Source organism: Meriones unguiculatus, chromosome 9 (genome assembly GCF_030254825.1).
Source record: "Meriones unguiculatus strain TT.TT164.6M chromosome 9, Bangor_MerUng_6.1, whole genome shotgun sequence".
NCBI classification, from domain to species: domain Eukaryota; kingdom Metazoa; phylum Chordata; class Mammalia; order Rodentia; family Muridae; genus Meriones; species Meriones unguiculatus.
The window spans coordinates 2,542,907-2,567,296 of NC_083357.1; the positions used below are offsets into that span (position 1 = coordinate 2,542,907).

The following is a 24,390-nucleotide window of genomic DNA, read 5'->3' on the forward strand; positions in this document are numbered from 1 at the left end:
GTCCACACAGAGCCCTTTTCCTGTTGGTGTGAGCTCAGAAAGAGATGTTGACCTACAGCAGATAGGAACTAAAGGCTGTACCCGGGTTCTCAGGCTGATGAGCTTTTCAAAGGCCTGGTTTGCCAGCAACTGTCTGGGGACACACAGGATTACTTCCTCCACTCTTCAACTCTGACTCACCTCCTGCCTCAGAAGTCAGATCCATTTCATGAAGTATAAAACAGTCATCTGGAAGAAACACTTTCTCCATGAACTCTGAGATCTGCCACAGCAAAAGGACAGCTTCAGCTGTCCCTCTCATGTCCCAGGCTTGCACAGTCATGCTCTCCACCTCTGCTTCAGCTCCATGCACTGTGATTGCTTTTATTTCCCTCCCTACCATGCTTCCATGAACATCTTTTTTTTTTTTTTTCCTTATCAAGATTTTGGCAGTATCCATGACGACATGGTGCTAAAAAGGGAGCTGAGAGTTCTATGTCTTGATCCACGGGCAGCAGAAGGGGACTGTGCATAACGCAAGGGTTAGAAGAACTCATCTGTTCTCAAACACTGCCACCACAGTGATGGACTTCCCTCAACAAGGCCACACCCACACCAACAAGACCACTCCTCCCACAGTGCCGTTCCATGTAGCCAAGCATTGAGACTGTGGGCCATACCCGTTCAAACCACCAGAGATGGCTTGCTATTGTTAAGGGAATGTGAACTGATTTAAAAATCAGTTACACACACACACACACATACACACACACACACACACACGCACGCACACGCACGCACACATGCACGCATGCACGCACACATGAACGCACACATGCACGCACGCACACACACGCACGCACGCACGCACGCACTCATGCACACACATCCACCAGGCTTCACGTGTGAGAAAGACAAAGGCTCTTGTGATGAAGCATTTGAGGGCTGTCTTGTCTTTGTTTTCTGGAGTGCTCTTTGGTCTCACTGTACCTAGCTACATTCCACTCTGACAGGTGTAGGGGCACATTCTGAACTTTGTCATACCCAGAAGGAGAAAGATCCTCAGACACCATAGGCTGAGATATGCCTGTTTCTCACCTCTGTCACAGAGTCTCTTTGCTAACAGCAAGGCTCCCAATTTATAGCTAGGCACAAGGCCACCCAAAGTTGAACATTGTCCAGCCTCCTAAGATCTGGCCTGGCTACAGAGGACTGACGAAAGGGATGTGCACAGAAGTGTCAATCACTGTGGGGTGCCCTCTTAAAGGTCAGGCTCTCCTCTCTTTTTCTCTGTCTGGAAGGCCTGGCACTCAAGTGGCTACAGTAGGCCTAAATGAATGAGCAGGCACCTACCTCCAGAATGGTCGTCAGCTACTATATGAGCTCCAATTGTCCTCTGGATGTTTTGTTTTAGATTTGGGTTTTCTGCTGGAGACGGACCCAAGGCCTTGTGCATGCTGGTGTATGTACTATCATTGAGACACTGAGCCATGACCCTGCACGATTCTTGTGTCAGAAAAGAAAGTCTTATGTAGTTAGGGCAGTGTCAACTACAAGTTCCGTTATCTTGGTACCTGAATCCTGGAGCCTACCTGCTTTCTCCTGCCATCTCCAGAAGGAACAATTCAATTTTTTTCAGAGCAGATTATTCAAGTTCTTCGTCATTTATATTATATAATTCTTTCTGTATATGTTTACGCCTGTCTGTGTGTATATATGCGCACATATGTGGACACACATGTCGTGGCTCCAGTGGGAAGTCAGAGGACCACTTGGAGGGTATTAACTCTCCTTTCCCTCAGGGCACCTGGCTTGGCAACACATACTTTGCCAAGATGAGAAGTCTCACCAGCCCCATCAACGACTTTCTAGAAGAAAGTCAGCTCCAAGGTGACTTAATTTCTTTACCATCCAGTACTGACTTACAATACAATTGAAAGATCTTCATCATGCCAGTGCACATAATAAAACTTAATAATATATTATGTATAAAAAACACTTGGGTCATCACCTTACACAGCTTTGTCCCAACGCTGGCAGGTAAGACAGGCAGATCCCTGTGAAATGCAGGCCAGCCTCATCTACAGAGTGAATTTTCAGGATATCCAGGGCTAAATAGAGAAACCCTGTCTCAAAACACCAAATAAGAATAATAAAAAGACTAAGAGCTGGGGATTTTGAGTACGTGACTTTGATCCAGTCCTCAGGTGGCAGAGGCAGGCAGATCTCTAAGTTCAAAGAAGGCCTGGACTATATAGTTAATTTGAGGAAAGCCAAGACTACTCAAAGAAATCCTGTTTTGAAAAACAAACAAAAATTAAAAATTAAAATTAAAAAATTAAAGAAATGATAGTAATAATAATGAAGATGAGGAAGAAGAAAAGAGGAAAAAGAAGAAGTAGAATTGGAACCAGAAGAAAAATCAGAAGAAGATAAAATGATGAAGAAGAAGAGTAAGAAGATGATTAAGAAGAGGAAGAAGATGATTTGTGTAAGGGTCTCAAAACAATCACTTAAGCTATCCTGGAGATTGGAGCAGGAAATATCCCCTGGAGGCAGCTGGGAGACCTCAATGGTAATCATTACCAGGTGGAGGGCTTAGAACGTGGGGTGCTAAACACAGAATAGAGCCCTGTGATCTCTACTCTGACAGGAGGAGAGAGGCAAAGGGGCCATGTGAAAGACCAGCTTAGAGAGGCAGGAGAGTTCCATTAGCACCACTAACTACCACAGGATACAAAGCTGCTAAAACAAGCACAGATGAGGTCACATGGGTGACAACGCCAGGGTGGCAGTGGTGGTCCCCGGGGAAACGGGAGGGTTCATTCTACCTGGCTTCTCTTGCATTTGGAATTCTCTTGCTACAGTGTCCTCTCTGAACTGTTCTTGTCATTGTGGTTGTCGATCCTCTCCCATGTTGACTATATTGTCCCTTCAAATCAATCTCACATGTCACACATCAACTCTCTGACATGGATGAATGAACTCTGTCCACACAGTGACCCACAGTCGTCTCACAGATTGGAGGAACCAAGCTCTGGCTTCTCAGACTGTGTTAGCAAGGCTACGTTTTTGGGCAACTCTGTTTAGACCGTAGCACCATTGCTCAGGACATGAGTCCTTTTCTTTCAGGGATTGAAGAGGGAGCATCCTCAGAGAAGGTGGGGGAGTCTGCTACTCCTGGAACCAAAGCCATGATCACCAGCTCCTGCTCCACAACCCCACTATTGCTTTAAAGCCTTGAGCCGGATTCCCATTCACAGAGATCAGCCTGTTAAAGGGGTGAGAATGCAAGCTCCAGAGCCTGCAGAACACACCTGTCTCTCCTCTTGCCTCTGCATGTAGCCCTGGGTGTAAGACCTGGGCAGCTAGCTCAGCGGACCCACTTGTGCTTCCCCAGACAGTCCACAATCAGATGGTGCCAAGTAAAGCTGGGGAGAAAAGAAATGTGTTAGGAGGGAATTAGGGTGAGGAAGACTCAGCTCAGCACCAGCCTGTAGGCATCCAGGAGCAATTCTCCAGAGACAGAGGCCCTGGTTAAACTCAGCTTGCAAGCTGACCTGAAAGTCTTGCTGCATGGATGAGCAAAATGGGTGAGAAGGGATCTTGGCCATGCTGCTCTGCCCCTGGCCTCCAGAGCATCCCTCTCAGGCTACTGTGAGCTGGATCTTTGGCTGTACCTACCAATAGGCCTCCTTCTCAGCATTTGTTTGCCTGGGAGAGTGTGGAATCTGGCTAGCGAGGTGACTTCATCCTTGGGAGGAGCTGCCCACAATGAGGATTGACCATCTGGTAAGTAGAACCAAATCCCCTAAGGTTCAGAGGAAAACCATTAGTTACAGCAGCTTTTCAGTGCTACCGTTTAAATTCAGTTTCTTGACTTTGGAGAAGATGCTCATCTCGGAGATTTTCTCCATTGAATCGAAGAAAGCACAGCCTGGGAAGCACAGCCAGGTCAACTGTTGATTCCTTCAATCTCGCATTCACCCCATATATGCTCAGTCTAGCACACCATGGTCTTGGCTCAGTTCAGAATGAATTTTAGGGAGCAAAGCTCCCCGGTCCCACTGAGATGGCTAATGTGGAACCTACAACCTTTGCACTTGGTAGATTAAGTCAAAATGATCTCAAGTTGAAGGCTTAAGGCAGCTTCGCAGAGACCCTGTCTCAAAAAGATATAGGAAAAATCCAAAGAATAACTAATACTGGGAGGACAAGGAGAAAGTAGAATTCTTGTACTTTCTTGGGACTAAGATAACCAACCCAGCCACAACTCTAGCTCCTAAAACTCTGTGTGACATAAAAAATATATCTCCTTCTGTCATCTCACCCAAATTCACCTGGGCAGAGAGGAAGAGGAGGCCATGACATGTGAGGACATCATGGACCACTGCTTACAATCTCTTAAAGGCCTGATATTAGGTGCTGTAAGTAGCGACAAAGACAACTCAGTGAGCAGAGAGAAAAAGGCACAATGGTCGTTCATAGAGGAAAAGGAGATGAGCTGTGGAAAGATGAGCAGATCTGACCAGATTGGAGATTCCTGCTTCTCACAGTTAGTAGTTTTATGGTTTTGGAGAAACATCTCTGATCTCTTTGAGTCTCAATTTCATATGAAAATTATATAACAGAAAATACCAACATATAAGGCTGTGGAAAGGAATGAACGACAGAAATGCTGAGTAGAAGAAAAGGATCAAAATAGACACTCTAATGATGGTCATGCCTTCTCTTATTCAAATGATAGTTTTCATTGTTAGTTTTGGTTCATGTTGGGCAGTGATTGCAGGGGAGGCTTAAGCAGCTGGAGTTTGGTTACAAAGTGTCTTACATGGGCAAACTGAGCTCAGCCATGTTTTCAGCAGCTTGGTGCCTTGAACGGTCTTTGTGGCAAGGACTTCAGATTTCATTACAGTACCCTGTGGATGTGTACCTGGCCTGGATATGTGGCCGTGCAGCCTAAGTCTCTGAGGCAGTGCTTCTATGTCAAAGAGTTGGTAGGTGGGGACGCCTTATGAGAGGCCAGAGAGAAAAGGCCAGACTTAGAAAATCAACAAAGGCTGAAAAAGAAGCTGGCAAGAGTGGCACAGAAAATCAGGCTCTAAAAGTAGCCCTAGCCTGACCTGTGGTTCAGTTTTTTAATCTCACCTACTTGCATGATGTAGAGAAAGTGTACAAGAGAGACAGAAAAGACTGAGACAGAGAAAGAGCCACAGAGACACACAATGAAAAGAAACAAGGAGAGAGACACAGCCAGCCTGAGCAACTTAGCAAGACCGTGTCTCACACTAAACAAATTATTGCCCAAATGTGATTGATCACCTGTAATCCCAAGAAGTAGAATCTCAAGAAGTAGAAGCTGGAAGTTCAGGATATTGAGGCCAGCTTGAGCTTATGAGACTTTGTTTCCTAAAAATCACAAAAGTTAAGAAGAAAAACAGGAAAGGAGAAAGGATTTTAAATGTGGTAAAACGTTTCCTTCATTCATATGAGGCCCTAGTTTCAATCCCCAACAACACCAAAAGGAACAACATGTTACTACATCCGTATCTATCATCTTGCAAAAAACATTAGTCCAAGTGGATAAAAAAACCTCAAAATAAAAGCAGATACACTAAAACTAATACCAAAAGGAAAACATGATACACACACACACACACATACACACACATCTAAACACAGAAGGTAAAGCACAGGCATAGAAATTTCAAAACCAGGAGCTGAAGAAGTGACTCGCTGAGTAAGGGCACTTGTTGTCAAGCTTGACAACCAGTATTTGACCCCTCAGATGGACATGGTGGGAGGAGAAAATCACCTTCTGCAAGTTGACCCCTAACCAGCATCAAGCTATGGCAGAAGCATCCCCACCTGCACATATCCATACACAAATAAATGTGCCTAAAATTTTGGACATAGATTTCAAAACTAGACAACTGGAAACACTATAGTCTAATGGCGTAGACATTCAAGACCAAATGATGGAGAAAAGGCAAGGCTCCCTGTAGATTCACACAGAAGCTGGATGAGAAAAGGGAGACTACCAACATGATGCTTGGGAGGGGACCACAGAGTGCTCTGGATATTTTGCAATGTTGTGGGAAGAGGTAATTATCTATGTATGACAATGCACACAGCATCTTTGATGTCTTCTGAATGGACAGATACCTGCAGTGAAGAAGCATGGACACTGCTGTGACAGCACAGGGGAGACAAAGCCTTTCCCCCTTCCTTCCCTGCTGGCTGTGGCCCTTTCCCCTACCATTTAGCACTCATGCTCTTCTGCTGGGATTCCTGTAGCTGTTAACAAGTCTGTCTTCCTTTGCCCTTCATTTATTTATTTAGCTGACAATTATGGAACATTCCTACACTGTCAGCATGCAGAAAGGGATGTCACTGAAAGGAACATCCAAGAAAGGAACCACCAGCTCTGGGGTTATGGTAGCATGCCTCTGATCCCCAGAAGTAGAAAAATAGAAGCAGACGGAGCAGGAGCCTAAAGCCCACGAGACCCTATCTAAAACAATAACATAAACAAAAATAAAGAAAAGCCTACCTGCACACTTATAAAAGTAACTTTATTCCCCAGATGCAACTGTTGTTTCAGAGGTTTGCTGCTTCCTGGTCTGCTAAGCTAGGCTTAGTCCTGGAAGCTCCCGGCTACTGTACAATCTAATCTAAAACTAAATATTTTCAGCCTTTGGGACTTACTGCTGAATAAGATCACCATTTCTAGGTCTTTTTGAACTGTGGCTGGCTGATTCTGTAATACCAGGATCACTGGACCCTCAGAGACCACCAGGACACGACTTGATGCAAGAGCAAGAGAGCTTTATTACAAGAGCGAGCAAATTCGGGACCCAAGTCTCACTGACACAGCAGTAGAGAAGTGGGACCCTGAGCCCTGAATGAGCAGGATTTTTAAAGGGAAATATTGTAAGCAAGCGGTTTCCATGACAGCAAGCAGGGGGCTACATGTTTCCATGAGAGAAAGTAGGGGGGTTCATGCCTTGACATTACAGAATTGGGTAAAAGCCATAGGGGAGAGGTGACCATTTACAGAATCACAATAGATTATCTCTATGTTTTACTAAACATTTATTCTGTGCTATTTCCTGGAGGCTGTTGCTTGGAGAGCTACCTTTGTTTCTGCCAGGTGCCTTTGTTTTTTGTGATATTTCCTGGTACCTGACTTCAGCTCCCGGTCAAGATGGCTCCTTATTTCAAACTGGAGTCACCCAGGCTAACTTAAACTCTTTTGTTCAACTCAGCCGTTCTGGCTCAAACTCCCCTCCCAGCTGACTGATTCAATCTGGCTTCTCTCAGTTTCTCACTGAGTTGCTTTTCTTAGCCTCAAACTAACTCTAGCAGTCTGTTCTAATATTCAGGCTCCTTCTCTATATCATTTTGTCTTCACCTGTGTCTAGCTTGCTCTCTCTTCAACCTCTCTCTGTAAAACTCTCCCAGTAAAAACTGCCTCTGAATTCCATAAACTGAACTGCTGATAATTCAAATCCACTGCATTGCCTCTTAACTCATTGACTCAACCTAATTTTCTGGAAAAACAACAACAACAACAAATTAAAAACAAAACAAAACAAAACAAAAAAAAACACTAGAACTCAGAGATCTGCATGCTTCAGTCTCCTGAGTGTTAGGTTTAAAGGTGTGTACCACCACACCTGGACCTAAGCTTTTCTTTACCTGAAACTTGCTCTATACCAGCCTGGCCTTGAACTCAGAGACCTGCTTACCTCTGTCTCTTGGATTAAAGGCCTGTCTGTATTTCTGCCAGAGAAGGCACTTTGCTATATAAAATCCCTCAATACAAAGTGGTGGGAAAGTTGACAGAGAAATCTGTAGAAATATGACCTGACTTGGCCCTTTGTGTTCCCACGACCTGTCACCCAAAAGTGACAGGATTAGGGGGCTGAAAGCTTGGTCTGTCTGACAACCCAGCCTAGGTTTCCCAGAGCAGGCAGTCCCCTCCCTTGCCACGGAGCACAGACAAGAGCATGGAGGCAATCACTTGGGCCTGGGGATATGAAGGGCTTAGGTAGCAGTCAGAGGAAAGTCCCCTGGCTTAAATGCAAGCACAGTCACAAACCTGTTTGACTCTTTCTGGAGGAGTCTTCATGGGGCCTGGCTCACTGGAGTCTTACTGATAAGAGTCTCTGTGGGGCACATGCAGGTTTAGTATCCCAGAGGGCCTGCCCTGAGAGTCTGTGCCAAAGCCCAGCAATCTGGATGTCCACATGCCCCTCTGGTGTCTCATGTGCAGTCTAGAGATATATCTGCTCTGAGCTGAAAAAATCACTCTTGAGAGCAAAAGGTCTGAAGAGTTTAAGTTAGCCTGGGTGACTCCAGTTTGAAATGAGGAGCCATCTTGACCAGGAGCTGAACTCAGGTATCACAGAATGTGCCCTTGGCAGAAAACAAACTTAACTTTCCTAGAAAATAGAGACAATCTCCCTGGCAACAATCAATAAGAATCTGTTGGAAAAATTCTCCCCAGAGTTCCAGATGTACTTTAGAAGAATGGCAATTGTGATTCTGTAGAAGGTCACCTCACCTCTATGGCTTTTACCCTATCCTGTCATGTCAAGGCATGAACACCCCTGCTTGCTCTCATGGAAACTGCCTGCTTGTGGTTTTTCCCTTTAAAGAACCCTGCTCAAAAACAAAACAAAACAAAACAAACAAACAAACAAACAAACAAAAGACCTTGCTCCCTCAGGGCTCTGGATCCCACTTCAGTGAGACCTGGGTCCCGAGTTTTGCTTTCATAATGAAGCTCTCTTGCTCTTGCAGAGAGTCATCTCCTGGTGATCTCCGAGGGTCCCGTGATCCTGGCATAACAGGTTCTGTGCACACAGATGACTACTGGAGAAGCCAGAGAAAGTTAAACATGCAGATTAAAACTTCAAAGATGTTGACTAGTCTTCCAGCAGGCATGGTAAGAAAAAACGTGGTTTACAGTCTGATGAGCATTTGCAATTTGTAGAGGCAGGTTTCACCGGTATCACCCAGACATTATGTTTGTTTATCCAATATGCTTTTCGCCTAAATCTTGAGCATTGCTTCTGAATTTATTAAATTTATCATCATGAGTGATGTCACCTGTAGTTTACAACAGCCTAGGCAACTTCTCTATTATCATAGGGCCTAAGGAAACCCTACCTCAGTCATTCTCCCAGACCTTAAATCGTGAGCAATCTTTCTGCATCAACATTAACTATCTTTATGGGAGATTCCATATTTCCTTTAAAAGAGGTTCCATATAAACATGTCTAAGCTTTGTTTTACACAGGGGAGTGAGCTAATACTTTCTTTTTCCTAAAGAGTGCTGTGTTTAAATGTGACTAAAATAAAGGACCTGATGTCAGACTCTAGAAGTATGAACCAGTTAAGGACAGCTAATTCAAGATGGACAGAGTTTCTTTGTTGTCTCTTCCTGGATCGTTTTGCTTCTGGCCATTAGCCTTCAGGGACACCTGTACATCTCAGTCTCTGGGAATCCCATGTGTTTCTGAGACCAAAGTAAACTAAGAATAGAAGAGAACCTTCATTCCTCTGATATTCAAATGATTCTTTCAACTCTGGAGTACCCCAAAGAGTTGATCTGCACATTCTTTGGAAACATTCCTGGAGGTTACAGTGAGGTGAGAAGGAGGTAGACTTGGTTTTGGAAATTTGTGGCTAGCACAGGGGTGTGTGTGTGTGTGTGTGTGTGTGTGTGTGTGTGTGTGTGTGTTTCAGGTTGGCTTGATTTTTTTTTTCAGTACTGAAGGCTGAACCCAGGGATCTGAGTATGCCAGGCTGCACTCTACCATGGGTATGAATTTTAATCCCTTTCTTCTGTGCCACATCTGTTGTCTCCTCCATAACTCAAGTTTCCCCATTTGCTCAGTAGAAAGACTAATAATGGTACCTATGTCAAAGGGTGACTCTGAGGACTGAGAGACATGATGGAGAGCTGTTGAGACTGGGATGTAACGGGCTACACAGTGAGATTTGAGGTCTGTTTGCTCTTGTCTGGTGCTGAAGAAGAGGGCCGTGGTGGGTAGAAGGCATTTCATGGAGGAAGAAGCTGCCTCCCTGAATTAAGGAAGATCAGAAAGGTAGGGTAGGGCTCACAATCCCTGAAACCAGAGGAAGACCTTCCCTTCTCTGAGAAAGAGAGAGGGGAGGGGAGGAGAGGAGGGAGAGAACTGGCATTGGGCTGTAAAGTATTAGACAAATGAATTTTTAAAAAGAGCAAAGCGTTGGAAATTGCATTTTTAATCATAATAAAGCACATTTTTTTCCAAAACGGTCTTTAAAAGGGTAGTCGATATAAAAAGCGAGTACTCTAACCAAATTTTATAAAACAATAACAAGAATATGTAAAATCCAAATAAGAAAGGCAAAATCAAAACAACCAACAAAAAACACCAACAAAGAAAGAAAACCAAAACCAAAACCCACAGAGAAAATGATGCTCAGCAGCCTTCTCTCACTGCAGATTTAGCAGGACACACCCACAGCCTGTGGCTGGTCTTGAACACTTAGTGGCAAAGGAGACACCAGTTCTCTCAAGGGGTGTTGTCACAAAAGCAAAGGGACTCAGACCCAGAAGCAGCCTGGCTGGCTCACTGGCTAGATAGAATCAGGGCCTGTTCACACAAGGGAAACCCATTCTGAAGAGGACTATTCCTCCCAGAAAGTCCGTGTTTCCTGGGGCTCAGCGGGTGGCTCCTGGTGCAGCAGCTCCTTCTGCAGGAGGCTCTCCTCGTGGGCTATGGCCAGGTCCAGTTCAAGGCGCAGCTCTTCAGACCTGTGAGAGGAAGGCAGTTAAGAGCCAGGCCTGGTAGGGACCTGCCATCTCAGCCTTCAAGCTGCTACCTCCCATCACCTCAACTGTGCTGGACAGTCAACACTGATCTCCTAACTGAAGTCATTGTAATCCCAAGAAAGAAGAGTCACACAGTATCTGGGCCTACAAAATGTTTCCATTTTACTGGCAGGTCAGAATTAGATCTAGGAACTGGATGTTCTCTGTTCTGCTGCGAAGACTAGCACTTTCTCCTACAGTCCAGGGGCATCATTATTTAAAATCACGGACCCTAATAATCAGATTGAAATAGAAGTTATTCATGATGACTCTCTGATGAATAACTTCACATCATTTTACAGAGAGAAACAATACAGCCTTGCAACTTGGGCACCTGAACAAGGTCATGAGGCTGGCTCATTCCTCCTGCTCAGGAGGCACCTTGCACCCAAGCATTATGCATGCTGGAGCCTGTCATGCTGGAGCAGCATTTCCTGAGTTGTGTGCCTGCCAACAATGGCCCTGCACAGGCTCTGGCACCACACTGAAAGCTCTGTTTTCCTAGGAACTAGAGGTGGGCAGACTGCATGCTGGCTGTCTATGGGAGTGTGTTACAGAACACTCCCATCAAGGTTCTGATCATCCCTGTAGCAGAGACATCTGCCTGGCTTCATCCTGGAAACGCCTTAACCTAGTCTCTGCAGAGAACCCTTCTCACAGAAATGGGTAAACACTGCAGAGATCAGGGGATGTTCCTGGATAAAAATAAAATTTTAGCCTGGTGTGGTGTGCAGCCCTTGAGATCCCATCACTTGGGAGGGAGAGGTCCTCATTGTCATGAGTTTAAGGACAGCCTGCTAGGAATTTACAAAAGACTCAGAAGGTGTCAAACATCTTGTTTCCTGGACAGAAGTTCCTGTTGACTGGAGCAGCACAATACTTTGAGGTGTTCTTTCCCAGGAGTGGCTCCTAGCCTTGCTGGTGAGCAAAAGCCCATAAAGACAGAGACAGAATCCAAGAAGAGGGGACCCAGATGGCTTCACCGTCTCCTCCCAGCCTGGACTCCTACCTCATCTGGAGCTCCTCAAATTGATGCTGCAGCCTTAATGCTCAGTCCTGGAAGGACAGCTGCTTCTGCTTCCTGGCGTTCTGCAGGGGCTTCTCCAGTCTTTCCCGCTCCTGCTCACTACAAGCTGGTGTTCAGTGCAGGGTTGCACACAGGCATGCGCACACTGTCATACAGGAGCAAGCACACACAGAGGACCCCAGAGCTTGCTGGCCAGCCAGGACAGCCAGAACAGCAGCTTCAGGGCAAGGAAGAAACCCTGTTGCAAGGTAGAAACTGGCGTGAAAGACGCCCAATGGCCTCCTCTAGCCAATGCACACTGCATGGTTGTCCACCCTGCCCAGAGGCTTGATGCTAGAAGAGCGTGGAGTTTAGACTCCACACACAAGCTCTTTCAGAATGGTCTCACAATTCTGTTATCCATCCCTTGGGGACTAAACTAGCTGTGAGGAGCTTGCTCTGCTTAGCCAGACATGTTGAGGTGGGTAGAGAATTTTTTCCTTTGAAGTCTCTAGACTCTGACCTCATCAAACTGTCAAAAGTCCTCCCCATTTCCCTTGTCATCTAGGCAGCACCAGATTATAAACACTCCAAATAACTCCCAGAAAACAGGGCTGAGAAACTCTAATTCAGGCGTCTGTCCGTGTGAACTAAGAGCTGGGCAACAGAGGAGACCACGTTGGAGTGAGGAAGAATGGAGGAGGCCACACGATATCCAAATGGATGACAATGAGAAGCACTCATCTGGCATTACCACTAGGCTCTTCTTTTTGCCAGCTGCTTCCTACCTGTGATGTCACATGACCCCGCCAGGCCAAACAGCCACAGGACCCAGAGGGCACCAATGATCTGGGTACACTGCACTCTGGCTTTCCAGAGAACATCTAATCGTGGGGTGTCTCATTCCCCACGCTGCTCTTTTGATTGCGCCTTCAGCAGAACAGCAGGGTATGCCTGTCAGTAACTGACATTCTCACACTAGGCTCATTTCCCAGAGTACTGTGCATTGACAGAGAAAAGAACAGTCATATTGCATGAGGTGGGGGGGTGGGGGGTGTGTCTTTTAGCGAGCAGGGGGATAGGTGAAAGTTCAGGTGTATAGATAAGTCCAATGGGCAAATGGTCCCTGACCTTGGACAGTTCCTGGGTCTGGAAGTCGCAGGTCTCCTCCTCTTGGTCCTCACAGATCTGCTGCAGGTCCACCAACTGGTGCTGCAGCAGGGCCCAATCCTCTTTCACTTCCTTGTTTTCCTGCCTCAGCATGTCCACCTTCCTCTTCAGCTGAGTCTGCTCCATCTGGAGCCGGCTGTGGAGATTGCTGGAAACACCGTCTGAAGAGTAAGCTTCTGTCGGCCTCCTCCTACACCCCTCACCCCGCCAGCCTGCTCTTGCCCTCACCACCTTCAGGACCCCATGAACACCAAGAGGCCCAACATTTCCATGAGGACGTAAGGAGGAGCCCAATACCACCATGCCTGCTGCACTAACAAGACCATGAAGAGAACAGCTAATTCATCAGAGAATAACAACTACTGAAGTTCCACAACACTAACAGGGTTCCCTGTCCCTCCAAAAGAAAGAGGAGTCTCCACCTGTCCCTTCCTGTACAAGGAAATGGGGAAACATCAAAAATTGATGACAAGTGCCCTCAAGGTAGGAAAAGAGCACCAAGGGGCACCTTCTATCTACCTGTTCCACAACACTCAGCTCCGCAAAACCTTGTCTGAGTCCCAGAGGCCCAGGGCTACCTGACACCTCTCTCATGCTGTAATTGATTTCTATGTAGAGGCTCCTGAGGCTTGAATGAAAATCCTGGGAATGGCTAACAGTCTCTCTCATACTTTGCAAAACTGAGTCCAAAAGGTATAGGCATGCTGATGGCTAAGAGGCAGAAGGGATAGGACCAGAGCTGGGGACTCTCCAGCCCAGAATAACACAAGCAGAGATGGCTGTCCCAAAACTGTTGGGGTCCCTGACAGGCACTTACCGATAGAAGCGGGTCTCCCTGTCAAGATCCTTGAGGTTATGTAAAGCTTCAGTGTGCTCATGCTCCAAGCTCTGCAGGTTCAGTGTCACCTTCTTATGTTGTATCTTGAGTCTCTCACAAAAAGGATTTTGCCTATTGTAGGGCCTGGCCCCAAATCAAAGAACCCTATGAATATAGGCCTCATGGACCTCATGAACTCAGGCTGTGACCTAAAAAACCCAAGCTGAGAAGATGCCACATTCTGTACTGGTTCATTCTGCTGAGTATACAGCTTGTTATCCTGGCCCCAGGCCAGCAGAGTGTGTAGGTCCACAGGTGAAAGATGCCCTGGCTGTATGAATTCACTCAGCCTGGGGGGGGGGGTTTTCTAGCCATTATATTCTCACAGGGCAAGTCCACAAGTCTTGGCCACCAAAAACTGGTGATTTCATTTTTCCTGTATTCAGAACAGTGATTCAAGGTCCTGGCTGACTGTGTCTACAGATTTGGACATAATTCTGGGGATGAGACAAAGCCCTGGGACATATTTATCAACTGCCCGAGGGATTCTACTGTGCCTCCAATCTGACCACGTAGGCTAAGTACAGCTTAAAGTGGGACACCCAGAAGTCAGCAGTGGCATCACGTTGAGACTGACATCCACAGGCCCCACATCCGACCACTGGCTCCAAGAGTCTAGAGGGATACACAAACATGCCAAAGTGTTATGTGCCCCTCCACACACACACACACACACACACACACACACACACACACACACACACACGTGACAGAAAGATGAAGACAGTCAGAGAAGGAGAGACAGGAAGAAAAGTGGGATGCTGAAACATTGCATCTCATTTACTGTCTAGAGATAATAAGACACGAGGACAGAGAGGAACCATGTGGAGCTCTAGGCCTTCCTGTCCTACACTGAGATGGACCAAGTGGGATCAAGGCACTTCAGATACTAACAGAAGCTTCCATCATTCAATCACTTGGCAGGCAAGTGAAAATCTCATATCAAACTCACAGCAGCCAGATCTCATGTAAACCAACACCTATCAATGCCTTTCCAAATGCATGCTGGGAACTCACTCTCCACTGCTTCTATCCCTGTGTTGTTTGACTCAGAGCACAGGCTCAAGGTTTCATTTGGAAGAATCTTAAGTGTTTTTTCCAGATGTCACACGTGCCCAAGCTTAATTTCCTGCCTCTCCTCTGGGAAGCATCTAGGGACATGACACCCTGGAGGTATCCTTTAAAGGGTTAGATGAGGGTGACTTTGCAGACCCAAGACTGACACCACGGGGTTTGAAATAATGGATACCTTTTGTCCAAGCATCCTTCTGTGACGAGGATCAGGTGATCACACAGCTCATTTCTCTCCCTGGTCTTAAGCTGCAGCTGAGTGGTCAGCCTCTCCATTTCCTTCTTCACCTGCTTCTTGGAGGGGAGCTTTGTGGAGGATGGTGGTTCCTCACTGGCTCCTGTAAAAACAAAAGTGAACTTGCATGGTGAGAAGGCACAGAGGATGGACAGAAATAGAGCATGCCTAGTGACAAGATTTTAAATGTTGCCAGTGACAAGTTTTTAAAGGTTTGGGCCTAAGCCTGAGATGCTTGCTCTCTGTATCTCAGATCTGCCATCACTGTTAAGAAGTGGGTATCTAAGCAGCCAGGTATTTCCTCTGCTTCCCAACACGTGCTTCAGATGACCACAGAGATGGCCTCTTCAGGCTTCTTCACGAACCACCAAGATACAACTTGGCTTCTGAGTCCTCGAGTCTGTGGTTTCAGAAGCCAGGAGAAAAACAGAAGAGTCCAAAAGCACTCAGGTGCTTTAGAGACACAGAGAGCTCCTGCCTTGTCACTCTATGATTGTGCCTGTGGATTAGACAGTCATGCAGTGGCAGAAGATGGTCAACAGACTGAATAATTCTCCCCAGAGACAGACCAAAACACTCCAGAACTGGCAATAATGATTCAGTCTCTGGTCCACTGCCTCTGACAAGTTTGCCTGTATTACAGAAATGACTGCCACCCACAACTACTGATTCAGAAACCTAAGGGTGCCACTGTCAGAGACAGATGGTCAGACGAGTTATGAGCACATAAGGTCATAGCCAGGAGCACATTTCTGTCCCTATAACTACTGTCAGATAGCCACAACACCTAGAAGAAACCTGCGAGAGTGAAGTCCAGTGCTGCCCTGCCCTACATTGGGAAGTGTTAACTCTCGCTGACCACTGACGTTCTCCTTTTGTCCCCATGTCACGCCACAAATGCCCAATAAGAGTAAAGCTAAAACCTTACAGTAAAACAGCTTTGACCTTGCCTGCTTACTGGCTTTGGGGACAGACAAAAGAATGTTCTGGAATCCTTCACTCATGTCCTACGTTAAGCAGGGACGTCCATTTGTTTCCCAGAGAATCCTGTTCCACTGCCCCATTACTGTGGCTCCCACCTCAAGCCCACCTCCTCTAGAAAGCTCCCCACCCCCTGACCAGGACTCACTGTGCCTTCCCCAGGACAACTTCTTTCTTGATATTTTAAAATGAGATGGGAGGCCAACTGCCTTCTTCCTCTCTTTGGAGTCTCTGCCATCCACATTCTCTTTCCCAAATAGACGTCGCAGTCTCGCCCACATGCCTGTTGATGAGACCTATAGGCACGGAATGAATGTCCTGAGCAGTTGATGTTGCCACACTAGTGACATCACAGGGGGTGCCATGGGCTCTCCAGGATAGAATAGAATGTAGAGAGAACAGACCGTCATGTCATGGGGACCCTGCTGATGTTCACCTTGTGCTTACCACTGGCTGAGGGGCCCTGTCCAGAGACTCTCCGGGGACATTGCCATAAGCCACCACCTCCTTTCAAAGCCAGAAATTGCTCTAGCCTTGATTAGAAACAACTTAGCTCTTCCCGTGTGAGGAACTGAGTGTTTACTTTCCAAACCATGCCCAGGAATGTCTCCTTCTTTCCTCAAGACCTTCTATTCCTCTATATGAGAAAGTTAACAGTAGTGAGATCTCACAAGAGGATGAATGTGGCAGAGGAATGGTCCCGTCTTATGTGTACAGGTGCTTGAAAGCACATCCAGGAAGAGCCTGCAGTGCTGGTTATAACATGGGATGTTTGGTAGGGGGTACGGTCACAGAAGCCATGTGCCTGGCCTTTCTAAGTTGTCTCCAGATGCCTTTAGCAGATGGAGAATGCAGCCACCAAGGTGCTGGCAACAGTGCGATGAACTGTTGGCAGATGGAGAATGCAGCCACCAAGGTGCTGGCAACAGTGTGACGAACTGTTGGCAGAGGAAACTGAAACAGTGGAGGAACCAAGGGAAAAGGTCATGAGGCTGTGTGGTACTCTCTCTCCAACGAAGATACCAAAGCCCGATTGTTTGCAGGCCTGCGTGACTGACATAGTGAGACGCTGTCTGAAGAAAAGAAAAAAAGTCACCAGGGGTGGGTAGGACTGATAGACATGGTTCAGTTGAAAGTGACTGCCGAAGCATGTGGCAATTTCAGAGCTCAGTGACTACGGCGCTGTCCTCACTGTCCTGGGTAGCCCCACCTGCAATCCCACCTCCTTTGAAATGGAAGTGTGATGATCTAAGCTCAAGGTTAACCTGCAAATCCAAGTTGAGGACAGCTTGGAATGCATGAGACCCTGTGTCAAAAAACAAAACTGCAACACACCCTACCAACAAGGACTAACTTACCAATTCTTTTCCATTGAAAAGAACTTGCTATTTTCTTTTCCACTCTTCATTTTGGAATGATGGAGAGAAAACGGAAGTGACCTTTGTATTCTAAGGACCTTGCTCTTATCTTTCCTTTGGTCCACACTGAGACTAAATGAGACTGCTGCTAGCATAGTACTCTGCCTTTCCATGAGTGATGCTGTCCCAGCAGGAAGTTTTTGGTGGTGAGACCAACCCCACTGATCCCTTCCAGGGCCCAGACAGAATCTATCAGAGACTGCACTTCCTTGGTGAAAGATTAGATCAAACTGACCCACAACAAACTTGGTGGGTTATTTAACCTCAGATGATCCCCTCAACATCCATCCTTCAGAGTTCAGGACAAGGTGCAGCCCAGGCACCTACATCCCTGATGAGAACTTCGGTATACTTCCCCAGGGCCCAAAAATGTTACAGGACTGGGTGCGGACAAACAACCGCTGCTCTCAGTAATAAGGGACCTTGCCAGGACTTCTGTGCATAAGAGATTTTAGCAGAACCTCCCCTTTTCCCTCAGGATCGTTTGTGATGTTGGACAGAGTCTCCACATGGAACGTACAGGCTAAAGAGCCCTTCAATAGTGACTCACATTATTAGGAAATTCAAGTTTCTGTTTCATTTTCTTTCAACACATTTAAATTCAAGTGAACAGTGCCTGGCTAGGGCCTAGCCAACCACACTGGACCTCACATTCCTAGCTGTTTTCCCAGTAGCGGTTTGAAGCTGTTTTTGTTGGTTCTACAACCTCTAGTTTCAAAGTGAAATAACAACAAACACTGAGTATCTCTCAAACAGAACAAATAAATAACAGTAATGTATTTACATGAGTACATCAGTGGATAATACAACATAACCGAGGAGCAGGAAACCAGGACTGCATCCTGGCCTGTGTTTACCTAGACCTGGTTAATAGGCAGGTGTGGGCACACTTTAGCATTAATTATCTGCAGTGACAGACTGAGGTGCAATGGCCCCCTCAGTTCACTTAACAAGCAGACTCAAAAAAGTTCTCCATCCAAAGAGCTCCTGTTGAGGCCATGGACCATGTCTGACATGGGAAAGTCATGCAGGCATCTCTTCTAGTGACACAAGGTTCTTCCATTCAGCAGCAGACAGGACAAGGTGGTCAGGAGTGGTGACCTCCTGTCATAAAACTATGAGACAAGAGGAATGTGGAATTCATGTGTGTCGAAGATCAGGGGCCTCCTGGGCGGTTTTGGGTCCCTGTTGGCTTTGTGCAACAACTTGAAGAGCCCAGTTCCAATATTCATTGGGATTCCCATGATGATACACTCAGACACACCTAGAACCAACCAGAAATGTGGTCAGAGGGCTGGATTAACAGAGTAGAGGGAACATTACTGACTTAAGATTGCAAACATCGGATTCTTTGAGGCCCAGCTCTAGCAAGTATCACCTGGCTAAATTCTGCTCATCGTTTTCCTTCCTACTGTATACCAGGGGGATGGCCAAGAAGCCCTGTCTTTGGAAGGAGAGTGTCTGCCACAGCTCAGCAGGTCACTGGAGGCAATTCAGTCCTCAACAACAGGAATCAAAAAGCAGGAGATAGACAGTTTTTGAGAAACTGCTTAGACAGCAGGAACCCTACACATGATCAGGAGATGGTGAGTTTGCCACCTGCCTTCCTTAGCCTAGTACCTAGAAGAAAAGGTAACAGTGGACTGGAAGTGCAGTGCGGGGTAACAGTGCCCATATCAGAACACCCAAGAAGGCTTCCACTGACTTCCGGAATGGATGGGTGCAGATCAGGCCTAACTTCAAGTCTTTTCTTTTCTTTCCTTCCTTTTCTTTTCTTTCTTTCTTTTTTTCCTGACAGCCCTGGGACTCACTCTAGACAAGGCTGGCCTCAAATTCAGAGATCTGCGTACCTTTGCCTCCCCAATGCTGGGATTAAAAGTGTGTGCCACTATCGCCCAGCTTCAGAGTCTTAAAAGCTCTAAGTATAGGCTCTATTCTCCATGAAACAAGCAAAAGGCAGATGTATTCTAAGTTGATGCCAAAGACAACAGAACCAGAGGCAAAGAGCTAAACTAAGTCCAATATATAGAGAGAGCTAATGATGGGCTAGAGCGCTGCAAGCTTAGAGACGGCCATTTCCAAGTAGGATGGGGGACAGAGGCTGTGCCAAGGCTGTAAAGGTGTCAGGAGGAGGTGCTGGATCTCAGTCCTAGTATCTGACAGCTATCCTCTGGCCTGTCTTCTCCCATATTAAGCCTCCTCACCCTAGGTTCTGCTCACTTTTCCTTCACCTTGATGTTAAGACAGGCTTTCCCTGTGTAGCCTTGACTGGCCTGAACTCACTGTGTACAACAGGCTGGAATGGAACTCAGTATGTGCTTGTCCCTGCCTCCTGATTCTTAGAATTAAAATTGTGCATCACCTGGCCTGACTTTCCAGTCACCTTTTCTCTCTCTGTTTCCCACTACCCCCTATCTTTTCCCATGTCTTCCTATTTTCTGGGATACTTAGCTCTTTTTTTAAAAAAAGAATTATTTAGTATGTATACAACGTTATGCCTACATGTACACCTGCATGCCAGAAGAGGGTATCAGATCTCATTCTAGATGATTATGAGTCACCATGTGGTTGCTGGGACTTGAACTAAGGACCTCTGGAAGAGCAGCCAGTGCTCTTAATCTCTGAGCCATCTCTCCAGCCCGACACTTAGCTCTTAAAATGAATTTCAGTCTCTCAGCAGAAAGCATGACCATAGGCCACCCTCTGCTACACCTGGTGGCTCTTCAACTGTCCCCCTCCGGTCAAGTCTAGACAACACAGAGTGTTAGTCAATGTGGCCAATTCTAACTTCAAGGGCTAACACTGGTTCGGGTTCCACATATTCTGTTTGGAATTCAAAAACTGCACTGAAAGTAGCTCACAGACTTATGAGAGGGAGGGTAGGGAGCCTCAGTTGTGCTCTAGAGACAATAGATCCATTCAAAACTTACCACATACAGAATCTTTCTGCCCAAAGTAGGCAGCATCAAAGAGATGGTCAGCTGTCTTCTCAAAGGAGGCCAGCATCAACACACTCTCCTTCATCTTGGCTAGGCCAAACCTGGTGATACCCAGGACTTCACCCTGCATCAGGGGAGATGGTCAGAGGATGCCATTTTCAGAAGTTCCAAACCAAAGCAGCAGCATCACAACATCAGCAACAAAATCAGCCAAGTAGCTTTTCACGGAGTAGAATTAGGAATCTGGGGGCTTTTCAAGTAGGAGGAGGGGAGGGGGTTACTTCTTAGGAAACGGATACTAGAAATAATTCAGGCACTTCCAGCCAAGTAAAGGTACCAAACACGCATACGACCCACAGAAGACTGGTACTGTCAGCATCTTATCATGTGAGAGAGGTTGTCATGAAGCCTCACACGAGGATTTATAATCAGGTAGCTTTTGATGAGCTCAAGGACAGACATTCGTCAATGGTGTAAACCCTGGAAAGGTGCCCATGCTCCTGTAACAGATCCCTCCCTCACCCCTGCTCTTGTGAGCATCCATATTGAGATTCACTGAGTCTAAAAAAGGTGACACGAAAATAGAAGGATGAGCTGAGAAGAGGAACAGGATGAGCTCCTGGAGTGAGTGGTTAAGACTTTGTAAATGGAGATAACTACAACAAAACCACATCATATACATTCATAAAATGGTCGTAATGAAATCCCATGTTATACATAACTAATATATGCTAATAAATGCATTTAAAAACAAAGGTCAATGTTTCGTGAGGAACAGCGCTCAATGTTGACATCTGACCTCCATACATGGAGGGGCACCCACTCCACATACAACACAAAAACCTGTATGGCAGACACAGTGAAGAGCACATGCATTTAAATAATACCACAAGACACACTTGAAACACCCTCTCTTTCAGGGCTGGCTGCCCTTGTCACACATGGTGTAGTTTTTCTTTTGGTGTTGGGGTGGGCCAGAGACTCAGGAATATTGAGCATGGCTATGCTCTCGACCTGTGACTCACGTCTCTGGTTTCTGAAGACTGTTTACTGGAGTACAGGGAAAGGTCATAAAAACATGATACACTACTGTATGAGGAGGAATCAAACACCCTCAGCAGCTTCCCTATTCCTGAGAGCAAGGTAACCCTCTCCCTCTGTCTCTCACTCTGTGTGTTTGTGTGGATAGGTGTGTATGTGTGTTGATGGAGGTCATACACAGGGTCCATGCATGCTGGCCAAGCACTTTACCACTGAGCTACATCCCCAGCCCTACTCTCTGTAAACTGCTCCAGAAGCAGCATAAGAAATGGGTTAGGGAACCAACACCCCAAGTCACCATGAGCAACCTGGGATTGATAAAGTTCAGTTTTGCTATAGAATAATACCCAGGACATAGGAAGAGCCACGGTCAAGCTTCTCTCTTCCAAAAACTGGTTGTGTTGAAATTTTCACACTGGAAATTTACCAAAACACCTGGGGCCATCACCACATTTAGGCTTTTGGTGCTGACACCTTACTTCCTGTCCAGGCCAGTCCTCACAGCAGTGTGCGTTACATGTCATAGAAGCTCTCTGGATCTGTTTATGTTTATCTGACAGTGGATTTCAAGTACCCAAGACAAGCTGGAGCTCCCTCTCTCTCACACCTTGTAGGTCATCAGGTCAGAGAGCAGCATCACGTGCCTCCTGTCGATGCTCATGCCATGGTTGACCATCGTGTACTGGATCTCGTTGATAATAGTTGTCCGGGCAGCCTCAATGCCCAGCGTTTTCTCCACCTAGGAAGAGCTGGGAGTGAGCAGAGACAGCCTCTTCTGGGACTACCCCACTCCTACTTTTTTCCCTTTTCGGGCAAGCACAAAGCAAATCCTGCTCTATTTCCCACAATAGATTGCTGTGTAATTGTTGGGGGAAGAGAGAGAGAGAGAGAGAGAGAGAGAGAGAGAGAGAGAGAGAGAGAATGTCAGGAAACTGAGCTGGGTATTGGCTGAGGGTCCACAGGGGATGTTACCTCATAGGTATTATTGGAAGTGGTCTGGGTGCCTTTCACACCATGGGTGGCCATGACAGCCCGCAGGTTGTCACCTTCTACTAGAAGCTTGAACTTCTCCTTCCCACTCTGCTCGTCAATATGGATGACAGCTCTGGATACCTCTGGGATGCCCTGTACTACCACCTGTATTCAACACAAATGTTCAAGATGCAGCAACCCGTAGTTCCACCTGAGAGCCTCAGAAACAGGGCTGAAGACTGAAGAATGGGCTGGTAACCACATTCACACCATTCTCAGCTATCACCACTACAACGCTAGTAATCCAGGGACAACTATGTATTGTTTAGGGTTAGGGGAGATGGTCCAGAGGACTGTGGCCCAACCTCCAACCAGCTAGGAGAGGAGAAAGAAGACTGTTGGACAGAGCTGCAGTCTCAGAACTGAGTACAGAAGCTGTCAAGTGGATAAAGGAGCCTGCCACCAAGTCTGACAACCTCAGTGTGACTCTTGGGATCCATGAGGTGGGGAGAGGGAGCCAAATCCCCCCCCCCAATAAATTAGTAATAGGAACCAGACTGACCCCCTGGGTATATGGCCATGAAGTACTGGGGTCCAGCCTTGGTCTCTGCAGTCGTTTGGTCCCCGGCCCCATTCCTGGATGTCTCTCCGTAAGAGGACGCCTTGCTTACCTTGGGTAGATCCTCCTTCAGAAACTGCAGCACATAATACATGGAACTCTTGCTGTTCTCCCTGGGGGTGACGCACACCACAGCCTCCCCATGGACAGCCACATCTCCAGGCTTCACTCTGAGCTTGGATGTACAGATGGAGTACCGCACTGTCTCGGCATTCACCTGTGAGGTACCAGGGACATTACCAGCAAACATCTGCAGACTTAGTGCCAATGGTTTCATCCTTGATGGCATGATGGCTCTTTAAGAAGTCTTGGTAGTTTATTTTATGCCACCTCTAATACAAAGTTTACTTATACTCATGTGTACGTGTGTTTGTCCGTGTGAGTGCATGTTACCTGTGTGTAGGTTACATGAAGAAGAGGGGGTCAGATCCCTTGGAGCTGGAGTTACAGGATGTTTTGAGATGATCTATGTGGGTGCTTGAACAGAACTTTGGCCTTCTGGAAAAGCTGTAAGTGCTTTTAACTGTTGAACCATCTCTCCAAGACCACAAATATTGATATACTACATATTTATGTGCAACACCTGTGCTTTATTCATTAATAGCATTTATGAACATTTTCCTCACTAAAAATTCATCTTCAACTAATGGCAACAAACAGAGCCCACAGAGAATGCTCTTGATTGTCTGGAGAACAGAGGCCAGGAAGGCTGAAAAGTTTCTTGTTTCTGTGCTACATTCCCAGATGTAAATGGATTCTTCAGTTTTTATTTTTCTTCTGGTCCCTGGATAAAACCCACGACCTTGTCTGTACATGAGAAGCAACACTCTACTACCAAGCTTCATCAAGGCCTATAGAGCAACCGTTACCATATCACAAGGCACCGAGGAGAGACTTGACTCTTGTATGGGAACCACAAGACTGTAGCTCTTGAGAATGGCTTTCAGAGTATTTTCAAGGCTAAGAAAGGCTTAAATAGTAGTTGACCTCGGTTGACCCCCAAAAGGTTATCAGTTAACTGTTATCTATCTCTACAAATACCATTAAGAGAGGTCAGGTTAACCCACCAATTGAAAACATAACAAGAGGGGCTGGAGGGATGGCTCAGAGGCTAAGAGCACTGATTGCTCTTCCAAAGGTCCTGAGTTCAACTCCCAGCAACCACATGGTGGCTCACAACCATCTATAATGAGATCTGGTGCCTTCTTTTGG

General features: G+C 46.4%; 2 protein-coding genes across 6 annotated transcripts in view; both read right to left on the reverse strand.

Moving 5' to 3' along the window:
* Positions 1-10,235: 10,235 nt before the first annotated feature.
* LOC110550957 (disks large homolog 5-like) lies at positions 10,236-18,227 on the reverse strand. 2 transcript variants are annotated; one of them, XM_060390693.1, is made up of 6 exons: positions 16,338-18,227; positions 15,152-15,311; positions 13,843-13,986; positions 12,987-13,173; positions 11,859-12,021; positions 10,236-10,792 (listed from the first exon to the last, which is right to left on the reverse strand). In XM_060390693.1, the coding sequence occupies exons 1-5, from the start codon at positions 16,468-16,470 to the stop codon at positions 11,893-11,895; spliced, it is 753 nt and encodes a 250-aa protein (XP_060246676.1). In that variant the 5' UTR covers positions 16,471-18,227; the 3' UTR covers positions 10,236-10,792; positions 11,859-11,892. The 2 variants fall into 2 exon arrangements, with proteins under 2 accessions (XP_060246676.1, XP_060246675.1); XM_060390692.1 differs by lacking the exon at positions 10,236-10,792 and having other exon boundaries at positions 11,879-13,173.
* A 122-nt stretch (positions 18,228-18,349) lies between these two features.
* Positions 18,350-24,390, reverse strand: part of Polr3a (RNA polymerase III subunit A) — a 41,067-nt gene continuing 35,026 nt past the window's right edge. For 3 of the 4 annotated variants that reach the window (XM_021641252.2, XM_060390689.1, XM_060390688.1), the window contains 5 exons: positions 23,231-23,395; positions 22,560-22,724; positions 22,195-22,326; positions 20,538-20,670; positions 18,350-18,871 (listed from right to left, as the gene is read on the reverse strand). In XM_021641252.2, coding sequence (XP_021496927.1) covers positions 18,723-18,871; positions 20,538-20,670; positions 22,195-22,326; positions 22,560-22,724; positions 23,231-23,395 — 744 coding nt within the window. In that variant the 3' untranslated portion in view covers positions 18,350-18,722. Of the gene's footprint in view, positions 18,872-20,535; positions 20,671-22,161; positions 22,327-22,559; positions 22,725-23,230; positions 23,396-24,390 lie in introns of those variants that run through there. The other variant, XM_060390690.1, reaches the window with a different exon arrangement.